Below are 19,206 nucleotides of genomic sequence, written 5' to 3'. Positions count from 1 at the left end.
ATAATGATTTTCTTAAACATTGGACAAAGATTCTCACATCTTGGTTACATGCATCATAATATGTTAATCCTTTGGCCTACCATGTACAGCTTTCCCAGCAGCCAGAAGTTTCTCCTTGCTGGAATATGGAAAAGGGAACAGGTGTCTGTCAGTGTTTTTAGGACAGAAGGGCCTCACTCTCCCCCAGGACATCGAAGACAAATTCATCCAAAATCTGCCATTGAATTGATTTTTCCATTTTTTGTTTTTGTTTTTATTTTATTTTTTTTGTTCTTAAATATCATTCCATCTTTGAAATTTCAAGTTGCAATTTTTAATCAGAATATCAAAGTTGTCTCGGAGTATTTAATCATAATCATATGCTTTTTCCTCAATGGGATAACTTTAAAAATTATTTCTGTTGTCTTTGTCACTTTTTCCTTGCAAACGTCAGTTCATTTTGCGTGTCGTCTTGCCAAGAGCTTGGTTAATGCTACTAAAAACAGTTTGCTCTGCTTCTGTATCCTTGCTTTCTCTTAAATGCCCATTAGAGAGAGATCTGAGCTTATCCGAGAACCCCCTGGATAGCTGCACTGGCATCTTTGATGTCTTTTGCTTGTCTTTCTCATTTAAATATAATTATAATAAATATCGTTATAAGAAAGCTTTCTAGACAGTAAAATTAAATCCATGTTGTGGATGCTTCATTATATGAATGGTTAATAGCTACTTTTCAGTATACGCTAAGTGCTATACTTTTATCATCACATTCAATTCTCATAACCCTATGAAATAGGTGTTATATCTTCATTTTCTAGAAGAGGAGACTAAGATGCAGAGAGACAAAGCAACTTGCCCGAGGTCGCACAGCTGGGAATTTGCAGAGCTAGGATACGGACCCATATCTCCATCTAATTTCAAAATTATTACTTACAGTTGTTGTGTTATACTTTGCATACTGGGCTTTGCTGTTCTGGCTTCAGTCACCTGTGTGCAGTAATAATTTGATAGAGTGATTGTCCAGACTACAGTCACTTGAATAATAAGAGAAATTGATTGTGTGCTTCCTGCTTTGTGAATGAGAAGAGTTAGCTGAGCTCTTCCTTGTAGGTTTGTTTTTCTGGTAGAAATAGTTTTTCTTCAGTAATTCATATTGTTTGCCTAGAAGAACTAGCCGTCTAATTGAGTGCCATCACCCACATTCCAAATAATTAATTACAAAAAACCCACATATGACAAAAGCCCAGGAATCTAGTGAGTGAAAAGGGGAGTATATATATGTTTGTGTATTCATGACATTTCTTTCCCCTGCTGGGTTTAATTCCCTTTGCTTGTGGATCTGTTAAGCAGAAGCTAGATGTTGGCATTCTTTCTCCTCCTAGTCCCTCAACCTGGAACCTGGTTTCTAGCAATGTGTTAATTTTAGCACCAATTTAGTTAATTAAAATAATTGGCAAGTTCCTTGAGTTCATCACAATGGGAGTTTACCTATTTTTAACTGTCTAAAACTTAATGTGGTGGTGCTATTTTTACTCAGAAAATAATTCTTCCCAAGTTATTTCTGAATTTTTTTTTTCCATAAAGGAGAGCCATTTAACCACTTCTGATTCATAGTGAAGAGAAATTCTCTGAGAAATTAAATCATCCACGAGGGCTTTCCCAGAAAGGCTTCAACTGAGTGTCAGGGCCGGCCACTGTCATTCTGTCCTTGGTAACAAAAATGGTTGAACCCATAACTTCTGTAGCTCCCAGCCCGGCCTTGCACTTTAGCCAGTCGTTGCCCTTTAGAGCGTGAAGGACATGATCATCAGGACTCAGTGCATGAGCAGACTCTGTCCCTCAGGATGTGGCCCTCATGAGGAAGTTTGCTCAAGTGTTGACTTGATTTGCCTCTGCTTCTCTTATTGTACACGCTCCATGGCCTAGTGAGCGATGTCTGGGAAAGGCCCGCAAGGTGTCCCGCCTCTCCTACTCAACCATCACACAGTGGCAGTGCTCTTTGTTGTCTAGTGTGGTTTCTTTGACCCCTTCACCATTTTTCCTCTTAGAGGGGCTTCTTTGAAAGGCCTCTGGCTGCTTGCTGAGGTTGGTGAACAGGCCAAAAAGAAGTGCTGCTTCCCTAAGCAGGAGGCAGAGGCTCATTGACTTTCTACCAGTGAATTGTCCTTCAATTGTTGTTGAAGGAGAACAAGAGACACTATCTCTGGAAAGTCTAAGTTAGAGTGCAAATGTGTTGTTTGGAAAGGGCAACACAATATTTGAGCTTGAACTCAGTCCTGGGCACGCTTCTCTATTTGCCCTCCTACCTTGTCCTATGACTCAAAATGCCACCTCTGTGCAGCTGACCCCCAATCTGTCTTCTGAACTCCACACCTCTGAGTCTGGCTGCCTGCGGGACATCCCACTACGATTTGTTAGAGGCACATCTAACTGGCATGTTCAAAAAGACTCTTGACCTTCCTCTCCAGAGCTGTTCTTCTCTCAGTCTTCTTTCTTGGTAAATGTCTACTTCAGTCTTTCAGCTACTCAGACCAAAAATCTGAGCCTCACCTGTCAGTTCCTTTCTCTCATATTTCACATCCAATCAATCCTCAAATCCTGTCAGCAGTACTGTCACAATATGTTTGGGATCTGCCCACTTTTCGTTGCCTCATGTCTACTCACCCTAGTCCAAACTCTGCCCCACTCTCTTTCCTACATGATGGTACTAGCTCCCTCCTCCTTCCCTTGCTTTGCCAAGTCTCTTCACATACTAGCTGGACTGATAGTCTAAAAACATAGATTATACTCCTCTTCTGTTGAAGCCCTTTGGCAATTTTCCATCTTATTTGCTGTAAGATGCAAAACACTACATGAAGTGCTTCCCAACCCCCAAATCTCTCATCTCACTGCCAGCCTCCTGACCCTTGTTCCCCATCAAGGGCACTCACAACGGCCTTCTCACCTGGAATGTGCCAAAGACGTGCAGCTCTGGTTCCTGCATCTGCCTGGGACATTTGATGTGGAGACCCACGTGACCCCTTCTTCCCTTTACAACTCTGCTCAAACATTATCTTGTAAGAAAGTCTTCCCTGATCCAGATAAAATACTGCTCTCATCTGAGTACAGGGTTTTTCGTTTGTTTTGTTTACTCTGTATCTCTATTACTTGCCATAATCTAGACACCCAGTAGATATCTGCATTTAGTAAGTACAAATAACTTTATTTGTTCGAGGCAAGAAAGGAGTTTTGTTGTTTTTCCTTGAATGCCTTTGATTCAGTTTGGGATTCCATACCACTTTGATTAGTATCTTGTATGATCGTGGGAGGAGAACATATCCTCATTTCTGCCTTGGTAAAATTCCTCGTTGGGCTAGGTAATATGTAAGTCAAGGTTAGCTACATTTTGCTGGTTTTGTATGTGTGTGAATTCTCTCAAGATCCGACAGTAGTGTAGTTGGGTTAGGGTTTCTTCTGTGGTCCTATACCTGTATTGGCAATAATGGCAATGGCCCATTCTTCCACAGTTTCTATCCACTTTCTAAGTCTTTTCTCCTTTTCGCCATGACACGTATTACTGGTGCCATTATGATGCAGAGCGTACAAGAGCCATTGTGAGATGTGCCAGATACCAGTTAATAGTAACAGATCATCAAAGTTTACATAGAATTTACATCAGAAAGTCACAGTGGACTCAAGACTTTCTGTAAAATAATCTGACCTTGCTCATCTATATTCTGCTGTGATTTCTCAAGGGGTAGAGAAACGGCGGAGCAGGGAGGGATTATGGATAATCCAGTGAATACCTTTGGGGGAAGGTCTTGTATGTGAATGTCACTGATTTAATGTGTGGTAGTGGAAAAACAGAAGTTTCAGAACCACGGGAGTTGCGGTGCTTGTGATGTAGAGGTAAAAAAGGTCTCTGCTTTCACAGATTTTTATGGTCGAGATGAAAAGATAGGACATATTTGCACCATAAAAAGATATGTAGGAGAGTGAGTTATATGTATGTGCCAGATGTGTGGTGCAGTTTGTTCTAGGGCTTTTGCGTGGCACCCTCTGGGCCAGACTGTGGGGATTGGCTCATAAGAAAGGGTAGGTTTGAATTAGGTCATGAGGAATCTCCTCCTCTCAAGGAGCAGTTCTGCCAGAGGCTCTCTCCCTGTCCTCCCTGTAGCTGAAGGTGATAACAGCTTGGTTCCTGTACTATTCCTTGTGGTCCTCCTTCATTCACACTCTCATCAATAAACTGAATTATTCTAATTCAGGGGGATCATCTCTTTCCTGGTGGGATCCTGACTGATACAGCCAGATCACAAATTTTCCTTTTAATGGGGACAGATGAGACCTCCAGCTTAGGGCTATTTTTCTTTAGTGATATGCAACCTTACAGAAAGATAAGCTTGGTATCTGCACCAAAGGAGAGGGAGTACCATTTCTAAATCCCTAACCTGCTGCTTCAAGTCTCTGGATTAAGACACCCTGTTGTCTTTGTTGATGCAGGCACTACCTTGGATGAATTAAGGAGGAATCTGTCCTTGGTATCCTAAATAAGTAGGTTGACAATAGAACTTATTTTCCAAAGTGGAACACTTTTGAGAGTATTACGGTGTGCTCTAAATGGAGGCAAACGCGACTGAATGGTCATTCTACAGATAAAGGGATGTTGTAATTGGCTTTCCTTTAATCTAAAATCACAATTCTGCCCCGGAGAAAATAAAGAGCACCCCTTCTGTTTGCTAGAGTGACCTTTTGGTCATCTTCAGGGGCCCTATTCTGGCCTGCAGGGAAGAGCCCTTTGTTGTCTATCCCAGTTGTTAAGTGAAGAGGCCAGCTTGGGGACTGAGGACCATTTGGATGATTGAAGATTCTCACTGCTGGGCAGAGGCCAGGTGGCACTATGGGTAATATCTGGGCTCTTCCTAGCATTACCTTTGATAGGGAATTAAGGTCGTGTGATACTTTTTGAGAGGTCTTTCTCTGGGTGTCTTCAAATTCTATGTCGTTGTGATCAAAAGAATTGAAGCATGGTCTGGCAGGCAAGAAAATGATTCTAAGCCTGGCAGACCCACAATAGATGAGAGGGATGCAGATCCTCAGAGAGAAGGGCCAGAGCACTTCAATCAGGACTAGCCTTGTAAGCAAAGGCTAAACATCAGGGTGCCAGCTGCTACACAAAGCAAATTAAAGACCCGAGCCACATCGCCAATGCACTCGTGTGTTTGCAGGGCTAGGCTTATTTAGAGGGATACATTTTCTTTATAAACCTTTCATCAACTAAAAATGTGAAGAGATGCTTCAAAGCATCAGACTTCCCTGGTAGCCTGGTGTGTGCGTGGAAGCTGATGCTCCTCATTTGGCTTTGTGCTGTTAGCTCAGATGCAGTATTTGGGATTATCTAGCCAATTACTACACCGGTTCTCTGTCTGCCTCTCAAGGGATTTCCCTTTAGACTCTCTAATAGAAACATTTTGTTTTCCCTAGAAGAACAGTTTGGTCACCCTTTGGGTAACCATCTCTTGTAATCTGTGCCAGAGTTTGTGTTTATTTCCACGGCTTGAACATACCATACCCTTTTCTTCTCATTGTCTTAGTACTTGGTGTTCTTGCTGGTAATTTTTGGAGGAACACCTTTGCATCATGCTTTCCAGCCTGGTGATCATCATTTGTGTTTTTTGAAAAGAGAAGTGTTTCTTATAGTGGATAATTCTTTATGTGCATTCATAAATTTGTATATGTATATTTTAATTTGTGAAAGAGCAGGAAGCTGTTGTGGTTTGTTGGAAAACCTCTTGCAGGATTAAGTGATGTTCTTATAACATCAAATCAGAAGCTTCTAGCATTTGGGGCCTATTTATTATTTATTACAACTCACATGGGCACTTATTGAGTTGGGGACTTCAAGTATGCAGCATGGATAATGGTTAATTACCTCAGCAGTAAATTATGCCTAGATTGTAATAGCTGCCATAAGTTGAATCGCTGTGGTTGAAATTATAGGCCTAGTGGCTTGGCTCTTCTTAAGTATGGTTGACTTACAGAGAGAGCTGAGATAGGTGAGTGCATGCTTTTAGTTCCATTATGCAATGTTTGTGAGGCCCAACTATAGGGGTAACATGTGGATCAAGACTATATTGAACACAATTACCTAACGTAAATTGGCATCTCTTTGGTTTTCCATCAGTTACCACTGCAGACTTTGTTTTTGACTGTCTTCCTAGATTTAGAAAGCATCCCAGGGTGGCTTTATTTTATTTTATTTTATTTTTTTGTCCGTGTTTCTGGACCCTTCACTGAAATGCTCCTGCAGGTGAACCTTTGGCTGGCTGTCTGCCCTCAGCCAACAAAAGCATTAGTTTGCCTCTGGAAGCCTTGTAATTCACTCTAAGGTGCAAAGACAACTTGTTGCTTCTTTCGTGGACACAATAACAAAGCCCTGTGCAGTCTCTTCTCTTAGCTCAACTGAAAAGAGGAACTCAAGAACTCTCAAAGGAACTCTACTACAACTCACTTGGGAAGATCCTTTGTTAACTAGAACATATTTCCTATGGCCATCAGGCTTATTTATCTTCTGACTACTTTGGAAACCTACATGGTTTCCAGCAAATAAATGGGAATAGTCTTCAAAAGGAAGATCAGGAATTCATTGGAATGGTGCCACAATGGAAAGAACCTTAAATGCTCCATGTGAATAACATCTGACCCATTTCATTTGTTCCTTCATTAATTCAGGTGTTCATTCATTCTTAAAATATTTATGAAGTGCTTTCTAAGTACCAGATATTAGTTGGTGCTACAAAAATTGAGATGACTGATACTACCTTTTTTTTTTCTCTTCCCTTTTGTTGATGTAATAGTATACTCAGAAAACCCAGTAGGCTCTAGTAAAAACTCATAAGAATTAATACAGTTTTTGGAAGTGACTGGATTCAATAATAAATGAAAATAATGAAGCTTTTTTTTTCCCTTCTGCACTAGTAGTATCACCTAGGAATGGAAGTGGAAAAGTATTTCACTCAAAAGACTGATATGAAATTAGAAAATATTTTTAAAAATTACAAAATATTTAGAAATAAACTTGGCATGAAAAGTAAAGGACCTATATGAAGAAACATTAAATAAATCTGAACAAAGAGAAGTGTATACCACATTCTTGGGTGGAGAGGAGTTATATTCTAAAATGTCTAATCACCCCAAATGATTGTATGAATTTAGTATAATTTCAGTAGACTCTCAAACCATTTTTAACTGAATAAAAACATGTCAAAATTCATATAGAAACATTAATGTCTAAGAACTGGTAAGAAAAGTATGAAAAAGAATAGTTATGGGATACTTTTCTTATTAGATTTCAGTATATTCAACAAAACTATGTTAAAAACCAATATGGTATTGGCAAAGAATAAATAAATCAGTAGGCTAGAACAGAGAGTCAAGAATATATCCTGATATACATGGAGAATTACCGTATGAAAAAGGTGGTACTTGAATTCAGTAGGAAATGAATAATTAATTCATTTAATTGATAGTGCTGATATAGCTGCTATCCTAGAAAACAATAAAGTCGAGCTCTATAATATACAAAGTATGCAAATATAAATTGCAGATGGCCGGAAGATTTCAATAAACAATCAAATAATGAACATTTTAGAAGATGATCTAAGAGATTATATGCAATGAAGGAATAAAAGAGAACTGTATATCCAATTCCAGAAATGCTGAGACCATGATACATGCCATTGTGATTTAAATACATAAAAACTACAAACACAGAAATACAATAGATTCGGAAGAAGTGTTTGCAACAAGCATAGCAAAGGTAATTACTTATGATGTACAAGTAGAGCTGAGGATCAATGAGAAAAAAACCAAATGACCTCCCCTCAACATTTGATCAAGAATATTAAGGTAACGGTATCTTACACTTCAGATGGGCAGAAGTTAAAAAGGACAATAATATCAACCAGTAATATCTGCAATAATATTGCTGCAAAGTAGGTGACAGGGAGAAGGGGTTCTCAAATTCTGCTGATGGAGATGTGAATTGTTATAGTCTTTCTGGAAGCATCCTGGCAGCATTTATGAAAATTAAAAAAATATATACCTTTTTGACCGCTAGTCCAAGGATTGGGAGTCTTACGGCTTTAATGGCATCGAGATATAGGTAAAAGAATGTTTACTGAGGTATGATTCATGTTGCTACAAACAGAAGAAAATAGGAAACAAACTGAGTGGACTCCAAAGGGGGAAATGTTGACTTTGTACTGCTGTGTCTCCACTATGAAATAGGACATAGCTATTAAATGTCATTAGAGCTAAGCAGGTTGATTTGGGGGAGGGGTTGCCATGGAGTAGAGAGTAGGAAGAAGATTCAGAGAGGTTTGCCTAACATGGAAAGTTTGGAGTGAGTTGGAGGGATGAGGGCAGGAGGTGAGGAAGGGAAGAGGCAGGCAAGGAAAGGGAAGACCTCACACTGAGACGACCTGCGGGGTGTGTGCGTAGACACACATGTAAAAGGGATGGGAACCAATGTAGAGTTTGGGGATGGAGTCGGTTCCACATGAAGACAAGGAACGAGATGTGGCCACGGTCCAGAGTGGTTAAAGGGATGCAGAAGGGGAAGCCCTTCATCCCAGGAGGTGAAGAAAGGCACCTGTGTGCCACCTGTGTGGGTGGCAGAAGCTGCAGAGCTGAGACTGTGAGTCAGATTTAGAGGGGCCTGAAGCTTATACTATTCTTCAAGAGAATGGAAACCGTGAATACTAAATTAGATGTAAAAGGACAATTTATTTAGAACGAGAAAAGAATCGTAACCAATTACACATTTGGAAAAGCTGACAAATAGTACAAACAGCAAGACTACATTCCCGGCTCCTAACCTGTCCTCTTCATATGACACCAGTGTAGGAAAATCCTTAGAGGGAATAGGAAGGTAACTCAATTGTTTTAGAGCATGGTTGAAGTTAAAAAAAAAAAAAACTTATTAGAAAAGTATTTTTTTTTCAGTGTCACAACTTATTAGGCTCATATCACATAAACTTTTTAGAATTGTCATCAAATTCAGAAAAAAACGTTCAAGGAGAAAACTTGTGTTTTGATGAGGATCAATAAAATCCAAGTCCTCTACTTATCTTTTGGTAGATCTGATGGTTAGGAGAGTTGTACATAGATTAGCTTTGGGTACTTGTGCATTTCAAACTGGGTTTCTTCTCGACTACCCAACATACTCCTGGTCCTGAGATAGATGTTTATATTGAGGCGAAATCTCTTATCTTGTAACCTCTTTGTCGTTCAGGGCCTATGCGAGTGGTTCTGGAAGCATTTGCTCTACTAGGATGCTAGCAATAACATAACCCACCCAGGAGTGACTGAGAACCACCCAATAACATTTTGGCTAAAATAGCTGAGTTTTATAAATTTTTACAAAAAACTTCTGACCTTCTAGGGCCTTGAAACTTAAGCCTCATTAGTTTACTGTTATGTCACATTCCCCTTTTTATTGGCAACCTGCTTGATATTCTACTGGATATAGTATTAAACTCACCTTAAGTCTGTGTGTGTGTGTGTGAGAGAGAGAGAGAGAGAGAGAGAGAGAGAGAGAGATTGAGATTGTGTGTGTTTATAGCATTTCTTATATTCTTGCAGTTTTTTTTTTTTTGGTCACACCACAGCATAGGTCCAAATAAGTCAGTCTTGCTTTTCTAGCTTCAAATCATTTTTTTTAAACCCTGGAATCCCAATACAGGAACATTAAACACTACGACTGCAGTAATTTTAGAGTCAATGTCCTGAAAATGAGAAATTCAGATGAAATGATGTACTGCACAACATCGTTTCCAGCCCCCTGCACTACCACTGAAGCTTTGCATACATTTTCCTCCTTCATTTTCATACATATTATATTTACCATCAATCTTGTAGCAAGTTGCAGAACAGGGAGATTGGGTGACATGGTTCTCTGATGGGGAGATCAATCCAAAAATGGTCCTTTCCTGCTCAGGGTGAAAAAACTTGAGAACACAGCATTGCTATGCAGGGTTCTTTCTTTTAACCCCACTAGGAACTTCAGTCCTGCTAACAGTAGCAGAACAGTCAGCCAAAGGTCTGAAGAGGAAAAAAAAAAACTAATCAAGAGGAAAGAGGAAAAACCACAAGAAATGATTGTGTGGTCACTTGGGGATAATTTTTGATGAGTTTGAATATAAACATAAGAATCCCGGAAATGTCAAAAGAAGGCCTTGGATAAAGCACTCAAAGCCTGATTTATCTGTGGGGGGAAAATATTTTTATTTATTAGTGGCCTATTTTTTTTTAATGTTTCCTCCTCCTCATAAGATTTTGTACCCTGCACAAAAGGGTTTAATGCAACTGGTTTTGAAATATTTGCCCTTTTGAAATTGGAAGGCTTATACTTCAGACTCAGGCTTTTCCTTTCTGTTCTTCCTTTTCAAGATATGTCCTCATTCTTCTGCCCAAACCCTGCACTACCCGGAAGAGAAACGTGTGTCCATGTGTGCCTGTGTGTATGTTTAAGCCCACTCTTATCAAGCTTCAGAGTAGAATGCATTGCAGACACACACACACGTGGTTTTGACATTACTGCTTTAACCACACTGCAATTGCAGTAATGAAAAGCAGAATGGGCATAAGCCCAGGGGCTCTGGGTGTGTTTTCCAGAACGGATTACAAAAATTGGTGGGAAAGAAATAGTTTCATGTACAGAGAGGGGTTTGGAAATAAGGGCATCGAGTGCTTTCTGGGAAGAAATGTAAACCAGATGGAGGAACCCCAAATTAAGGGTGATGATCAAAGGAAAGAAGTAGCTGTTTCTTAGAAGCAGTAGGGGGAATGGGTCAATTCTCTATTACCTAGTTGTCAAGATAATAGTGTGGGAGGAAGGGCAGACATCACATTTGGGGCTGCGAGGTCCAAGTTCATGTGCCTCTGCAGATGTGCCTGGATCCACCCTCTGGGCCCATGCCACTTACTCAGTGGAAACCACTGGCCACCACCTTTCCCTGTCTCTTAACACGATTAGCTTCCCTGGCCTTCCCAGGGTGAGGGCCCAGCTCTCACTTGGCTCCACTATGCTTAGTGGGCAGAAACTCCACCCTCTTAGCTTTCTACCATGTCCGTGCTTGGAAGAATCGTTGGAAAGCAGCATAGGACCTGACTACCCCAAGGGCTGACTCCCAGAAGTGTGTGGGGGCAGTTCTTTGACCAGTGAGGGACAGGAGACAGAAAGCAACTGGCAGATAATTTCTGTTCCCCCTCTCCCCTAGAGGACTGTTTGGAGCTGCAGGGTTCCCTGTGGAGTTCCCTTCTGGAGAAGTCCTTCATGAAGAAGGAACCAGCTTTATTTTCCTGTGAGCCTGTGGCCAGCTCAGCAGTAGACTACCTTAGATTTGTTTTTCTTCCTTTCTTGCCTCCTTTCAGGAACTATGAAGATCGTTGATTATTTTAAACAATATGCCATTAATTTAGGTGTGAGACATCTATATGGTAGTTTAAACAAAATGCCATAGGGAATGATCAGATTGGTTATAAATAGTTAGTTTGTTGTTGTTGTTGTTGTTTGTTTGTTTGTTTTAGAGAGATGGAGAGAGAGAGAGGGATGGAGGAGGAGGAGACAGAAAGAATCCTGAGCAGGCTCCATGCCTGGCTTTGAGCCTGACATGGGGCTCCCTCTCACAACCTGGAGATCATGAGCAGAAATCAAGAGTTGGATGCCAACTGACTGGCCCACCCAGGCACCTCTAAAAAATAACAGTTTGGGGTAAGAGAGGACTATGACATTTTCAGCCACTACATTGTACAATAATTGGTATAATATGCTAGTGAAGCACTTGAACATATTCGTTTAGCAATACAAGGCAAACTTGATAATAGAGTTTTGTGATTACCTTATCGAACGTTCTGAACTTGGTAGAAGCACAAGCAAAATGGTTTAGTCTTCTCAATGACTGCTATCAAATACGTGCTGTTGGATCTCCTTGTATTAGTTTTATATTGCTGCATTACAAATGGCCGCAAGCTTATTGGCTTAAGACAACAGTCATTTATTTTATCATTGTTTCTGTAGGTCAGAAGTCAGGCATGGCTCAGCTGGGTTCTCTGCTTAGGGTCTTGTGCTCGAGGAATGGGATCCCTGGGCACTTATCTGGAGGATCTTGGAAGAGCCCACTCTCATGCTCATTCAGGCTGTTGGCAGGACAACCCTGTGGTTGTAGGCCTGAGGTCTCAGCTCCCTGGCTGTCAGCTCAGGACCACTCTCATTTCCTGGAGGCTGCTCTCAGTTCCTTTCCAGGGGTCTTCTCCCAGGCTTTCCCCAGGCCCTTATACAACATTGAAGCTGGTGGGTGGATTCCTTACTTTGAATTCTCATCACCTTCAAATCTGAGTAAATCTGAGTTTATTTTTTTTATTTTTATTTATTTTTTATTTTTTATTGGTGTTCAATTTACTAACATACAGAATAACCCCCAGTACCCGTCACCCATTCACTCCCACCCCCCGCCCTCCTCCCCTTCTACCACCCCTAGTTCGTTTCCCAGAGTTAGCAGTCTTTACGTTCTGTCTCCCTTTCTGATATTTCCCACACATTTCTTCTCCCTTCCCTTATATTCCCTTTCACTATTATTTATATTCCCCACATGAATGAGAACATATAATGTTTGTCCTTCTCCGACTCACTTACTTCACTCAGCATAATACCCTCCAGTTCCATCCACGTTGAAGCAAATGGTGGGTATTTGTCATTTCTAATAGCTGAGTAATATTCCATTGTATACATAAACCACATCTTCTTTATCCATTCATCTTTCGTTGGACACCAAGGCTCCTTCCACAGTTTGGCTATCGTGGCCATTGGTGCTATAAACATTGGGGTGCAGGTGTCCCGGCGTTTCATTGCATTTGTATCTTTGGGGTGAATCCCCAACAGTGCAATTGCTGGGTCGTAGGGCAGATCTATTTTTAACTGTTTGAGGAACCTCCACACAGTTTTCCAGAGTGGCTGCACCAGTTCACATTCCCACCAACAGTGTAAGAGGGTTCCCTTTTCTCCGCATCCTCTCCAACATTTGTTGTTTCCTGCCTTGTTAATTTGCCCCATTCTCACCGGTGTGAGGTGGTATCTCATTGTGGTTTTGATTTGTATTTCCCTGATGGCAAGTGATGCAGAGCATTTTCTCATATGCATGTTGGCCATGTCTATGTCTTCCTCTGTGAGATTTCTCTTCATGTCTTTTGCCCATTTCATGATTGGATTGTTTGTTTCTTTGGTGTTGAGTTTAATAAGTTCTTTATAGATCTTGGAAACTAGCCCTTTATCTGATATGTCATTTGCAAATATCTTCTCCCATTCTGTAGGTTGTCTTTGAGTTTTGTTGACTGTATCCTTTGCTGTGCAAAAGCTTCTTATCTTGATGAAGTCCCAATAGTTCATTTTTGCTTTTGTTTCTTTTGCCTTCGTGGATGTATCTTGCAAGAAGTTACTGTGGCCGAGTTCAAAAAGGGTGTTGCCTGTGTTCTTCTCTAGGATTTTGATGGAATCTTGTCTCACATTTAGATCTTTCATCCATTTTGAGTTTATCTTTGTGTATGGTGAAAGAGAGTGGTCTAGTTTCATTCTTAAATCTGAGTTTAAGTCATTTGGATGGGTACAAGCAACACCATTTAAATCCACCTACATGCAGCAATATTCACTTGACCCACAAGAAACTCATTCATGCCAACTGGTGGGAGAGTAGACTGTTCAAAGGCTCCCCGTTTTTTTTTTTTAAATTTTTATTTATTTATGATAGTCACACACAGTGAGAGAGAGAGGCAGAGACACAGGCAGAGGGAGAAGCAGGCTCCATGCACTGGGAGCCCGATGTGGGATTCGATCCCGGGTCTCCAGGATCACGCCCTGGGCCAAAGGCAGGTGCCAAACCGCTGCGCCACCCAGGGATCCCAGGCTCCCCGTTTTTTGGGTTTCCCAAATCTTTGCAGTTTTCTTCTGATGCTGAAATGGGTATTGAAGCCTGATCAGTAAGTCTACTGCAGAAATCCTACTGGGATATGAAATGCCGATCCACTCTTATGTAGCTAGCACACCCATCTCTATAAATGGGTCTATTATTGGATTCTATAAGTGGGAGAATGGATGGAGGAGTGCCCCTGTGTTGGTCCAGGTCCAGAGAAGCAGATGTCAAGATGGGGTGAGATGTTCCAGGGCTTTATTGGGGGGAAATGCTGTAAGAGGGAAGGGATGGGAGCTGGAGAAGGCTGTGAGAGCCACCAGACTGTCATATTGGTCTGACCTCTCTTTTTGGGGGCGAGGGAGGAGATCTTAGACTTCAGTGCAGCTGTAAAGAAGTTCCATCAAGGCTCTCAAGAATGGATCTGCCTTAGTATCCCTGCTGCACTCAGTCACTGGTCTGGGAGCAGCCAGCGGAAAGAGGGCCTGATCCTGGCTCAAATGTGATGGTAGATTCCATTGTGCAGCAGCTGGGACCACTGATTATGCTCCCCACCTTAGAAAATCTGAGCAGTACGTTTTCATAGCCTTGGCAACTGCCAACTAGAGCACTCTTTCTTAGGCCAGACCAACAATTCATGATTACAAAGATTATCCTTTAATCCTCTGCATTTGCCTGGTGCCTGCATGTATACACTGGAGAGAGGTGATAGGACAAGGGTTGCTGAGCCAGGCCAGTCTTCTCTTGTAAGAGATTGCCCCTTCCCTTCACTTTTTGTCTCTCTTTATGATATGGTATCTCTATGGTTCACTCACCTTGGGTTTGGTAGCCCATTTTAGGAGCAGCATAAAAAGTTACCCTCATCTTATTACCTCTTCCGATAGAAGACCAAATAGAAGGAAGTCTCTGGTTCTCTTCTTAGGTGGTTTTGTTATCATTCATGAGAATTTCTAGCATGGTCTTATTTCTTTCATCCTTTTTCTCTTTAGAAATATCTCTTCCTGTATAAAAAAAAATCTATTTTCTTTAAAGAAAAATAGGAAAATACCAAAAGTAGAAAGCAAAAAATTATACAGTGACCTATAATCCTAACATAACAAAAAATAATACTTTAAGTATTTCCTTTTAGGCCTTTTTTCTCCTATACAATTTTGTAATCTGTTCTTCCCTCTCCTCCCCAACACTATGGCATAAAAACTTCTAAATTTTCTTAAAAAATAGCTTTTTGGTGATTGTAAAAGTAATACGGGTTCACTGTAGAACATTTGGTAACAAAAACTGTGATTCCATGATGGAATAAAAATCACTAGTGTTATATTTCCTTGTAAAAATATCTATAAACTACCCAAAATAATTCTTCTTATGTTATTTCACATCCTTTCTTTTTCACTTAATATGAGTGTGTTTTCATATTACTGACTAATCTTAAAGCTACAATTTAAATAATTGCATAATTTTCTGTAGTATGGCTTGTTCCATTGTATATTTATATATCTAATTTTTCACCATTTTAGATAATTCTGTGGCAGGCATATTTCTCCAGCTTCTTATTATTTTCTTAGGGTAGATGCTTGGAAGTAGGGTTACTAAGTCAAAGGTCATACTTATTTTGAAGGGCTTTGAAAGGTATGTTGCCAAATTGCTTTCCAGAAACGTACCAATTTACATTCATAGCACAACCAATGAGATCATTTTTTCTTCTTAAGTTCCTCCCTTCTTATCTTGGTGTCAACTTCTCGGTAGTTCCTCTCAGGTAGCCCAGTTCCTTTATTAATGTGAGGACATCATGAGCTTGTTTTGAGGGAGATGGTTTTCAGTGAGAAGAGATTTAGCTTCTCTTATCATCTTCAGCATCACCTCCAGCAATTGCCTTTCATGTTTGTATAATGCAGTGTCTCATCCCTGAATTAAGAAGCTGCGGGGAAGCACCTCAATTTTCTTTGCGTCTATAGGACAGAGAGGCTTGAAGACACCCATGTCTGGCTTGCTTTAACCATCTGGGGGCTTTTCAGCTTTTGTTAATTTTTTTTCTTTCTTAGAAGAAATCTTTTTCTATCTTGTGCTTTGTGGGTAGCCTCTGGCTACTTTGTTTCAGCTATGGACTTCTTTAGAGATTGGTTCTGACACAGAATTTAGAGTGACAGTATGTTTTCTAACACAGTAGATAATTGAACACAAAATTGACTTCATTACGCAGTCATAGTTGCAAAATGTCTGGCTGGGTTTAAAGGTTTAGCCTCTGACTACAGGGTAGAATTTTCTCCTGTGAGAAACTAGCTCATGTATTGCCCAAGCTTTGGCTTCATTGGCATCTGTTCTAACCAACAGAAAGCACTAGCTTTGTCTGGAAAAGACTTAGGAACACATTCGTGGTTTTCTGTGAGCCTTGGTTCTATACCTGGGCTTTCCGTACTTGGGTCAGTGAATTCTGGTAGGGGTGGTGGAAACTCTTGTGAGTAGGAGGCAGACGTCAGTATGGTAGTCTAGTTCAACCTTCACTGAAGTCTCATGCCCACCAAGGGAGCCTCTTGGGCTTTCCAAACTATCCGGGCCATATAACCAGAGCTTTTGATTCAAGATGCAACTTCTCTCTGATGTCAGAGTCTCTGCCTCCCCCAGCTCCCGGCTTTCCTGTGCCACAACAAGGTGTAGGAAAAAGCATTTTGCTGGAGATTTTAATCTCCAATTTTTATTAGTCTGAAGCCTGAAACAGAGTATGCATTGTACTGCATTCTAATGAGCTGATTGACACTTCAGTTCTTTATAACTGAGGCTACAGAGCTCATTTAGGGAGCAAGTGTCACTTTGCTCATGACTGTAGTCTCACAAGTAGCAGGTAGCTCAGAGAGGACCATGGTGGGGATGGGTTTTCGCCCATCCTACTCACTCTGGTAGACCAGTGGACCTCCTCACTCTCATATTCCAGGGGATGGGCTCTCACCCCTGTTTGTTCTCTTGTGAGCTCCTGACTCACACAGCTGGTCTCAGACATGGTCACATCCATGTTGCCACAAGAATATGTTCAAACAACCAATCTGTGGTTTAGAGATTTAATTAATTCTATAAAGTGTTTTATAGAACAGTGTGCTTTGCACCATGGCTTTCTGTGAGTTAAGAATGTTTAGAAGACCTTGCCCCTGTGACAAGACTAATGTCATCTGGGAAAAAACTGCAGAGCTTAGCTAGACCACACTCTGCTTTGCTTACATTAACTAGACTGGAGGAAAAGAAGGCAAAAGGAACTTCTTTCTTTTGCCCAAAAAACAAAGGTAGATTTTGACCTAATGTTTGTTAAGTAAGATGTAGGGGAAAAGGTTTAGGGCAAGGGGCCATAGCTTTGAGTCAGGGCTCTTAGGACTTCTACTTCTATTTTGAGTCCACTCTGCATAAGTCAATACAGGCAAAGCAGCAGGAGGAGCAAATAAGGACCTGGAGAATCCCAGCAGTGTTCATAGCCAGTAGGGAATATTTGCTTTCAAGACTGAAACAATTATTATTTTCAATTTTTCTACTCCCCTCCCTTCTCCTTTTTTCAAATTAATCAGAACCAAACTCACTTAAAAATCACCTGAATAAACACCAATGGTAAGGCCTCTGGTGAAACAAGCCCGTGGATAGCTGGATTGTAATTAGAAACAAAATGACTGTAATAGGAGGGAAAAGAAGAAAAAGTTGAAATTTGGAATGGGGCAAAATTTGGATCAGAGTATAATGCTCTGGTGGATATCAGATGGGATAATACAGAATAGAGGACTGAGGGAAAGAAAGAAAATGTTTAAAAATAAATTAATTGCAGCCACATACAGATCCTTCAGCAAAATTAGAAGCAGCCTAGACCAAGACAGCATAACACAACTGTAAACTAAAAGACTATATTCCACTTAATGGCTGTGCAAGCCAGGGAAGCAATACAATGGTGAGTCATTTAGAATGAAGTTATTATTTTTTTTGTGAAACAAAGAAAGGAGAACAAAAGAAAGACTAATATGAAGATAAAAGTTTAAATATGAGATCCAAAGTACAGAGGAGACTAGAAGCATTCCAAAGCAGGACAACATAAATAATGAGAAACGAGAAGATTGTGCTTAACAAAGAAAATGATTTTTGGCTTGTTCTATTTCAGGCTTCACAAAGGAACGTAAAAGACAAGTGCTAGGAAAAAGACATGATTCTACGGAAGGAAAAAGATGAAAACTAACATGACCCAGATGAAAACAGATGAAGGTAAAGATCATTTCTCAAACAATACCTTCACCTCGCAATTGGGGGAAATGGAAGGAGACAGAATATTGGTAATTATTGCCGAGAGATTTAAAACATGTATCTAGGCAGTGGTTATTTTTAAATTTGCAAATAATCTCATGAATACATTTTTGTTATAGTTTTAATGATACAGTCCAAGGAGAGGTCCCCTGTTAGCCACCCCCAATCCCACTTTTCTTCCCCCCAAAGTTTACTGGAAAAGGTAAGAGGAATAACAAATCTAAATAGTCATGATTTTCTCAATAAGAAAAATGTAGGCTAGCCAGTCCTTGCTACCCTTATTCTCACTTTTGATCATCAGGCAACTTTGCTTGAAGTATAAAATTTCTAGTATTTCTATTTCCCTTTTGATTTTTGTGGTGCTAAAATGTTCTTGAAATTAAAATGTTCTACCCCCTTCCCACTCTTCAAATCCCCATCTGTTCTCTTCTGAGCACAAGACCCACACAGCTGGTCTCAGAAATGGTCACATCCATGTTGATTTAACAATATGTTTAAATAAGCAATTTGCAGTTCAGGGATTCAATTCCACAAAACACCTAAAAAGTGCCAGGTAGTATTTCTAGGAGCTGGAGGAACAAAGATAAATAAGACAGTGTCCCAAGCTTTAGGAAAATACTGCCCTAACACTAGAGAAAACTCGTAAGATTTTAATCCAGCAGAAACTGGAATTGACGTGGTTCAAGTCTAAGCTCCAGAGTCATGCAGATCCGGGTTTGAATCCTAGCTCTACCGCCTGTGACCTTTAGAAATGGATGATATTAATACTTAAGGTTTTTGTTACGCTTTGCCTTTTCATACCATTCTACCCACACTTTATGGCAACAGATTCGATCCCTTTGGCTCTAGGGATGGACACAGGATAGATCAATCCTAGGGTTTATTACCCTGGCCACGGTGATTGGTTCAGGGATGGGCACATGATCTAATCTGAGCCAATCACAGTCCTTCCCTGAGATTTTTTTTTTTTCAGTCTGGCGCTAGAAGGGAAGCACGTTTTTTTTTTTTGTTTGTTTGTTTT

At 40.5% G+C, this 19,206-nt stretch overlaps 1 protein-coding gene across 16 annotated transcripts in view; it reads left to right on the top strand.

Annotated features, from left to right (window-relative positions):
- LOC144314205 (uncharacterized) overlaps positions 1-19,206 on the top strand; it is a 375,014-nt gene that overhangs the window by 117,530 nt on the left and 238,278 nt on the right. For 9 of the 16 annotated variants that reach the window (XR_013380033.1, XR_013380034.1, XM_077898053.1 and 6 more), the window contains exons 1-2: positions 3,608-3,867; positions 18,046-18,146. Coding sequence is in view for 9 of the 16 variants with exons in the window: in XM_077898053.1 (XP_077754179.1) it covers positions 18,110-18,146 (37 nt within the window). In the remaining 7 variants the exon portion in view is untranslated. Of the gene's footprint in view, positions 1-3,607; positions 3,868-18,045; positions 18,147-19,206 lie in introns of those variants that run through there. The other 7 variants (XR_013380035.1, XR_013380036.1, XM_077898049.1 and 4 more) reach the window with 1 other exon arrangement.

Source organism: Canis aureus, chromosome 5 (genome assembly GCF_053574225.1).
Source record: "Canis aureus isolate CA01 chromosome 5, VMU_Caureus_v.1.0, whole genome shotgun sequence".
Taxonomy (NCBI): Eukaryota; Metazoa; Chordata; class Mammalia; order Carnivora; family Canidae; genus Canis; species Canis aureus.
Note: the sequence above shows the minus strand (reverse complement) of the source record. Positions and strands in the feature narration are given on the sequence as shown.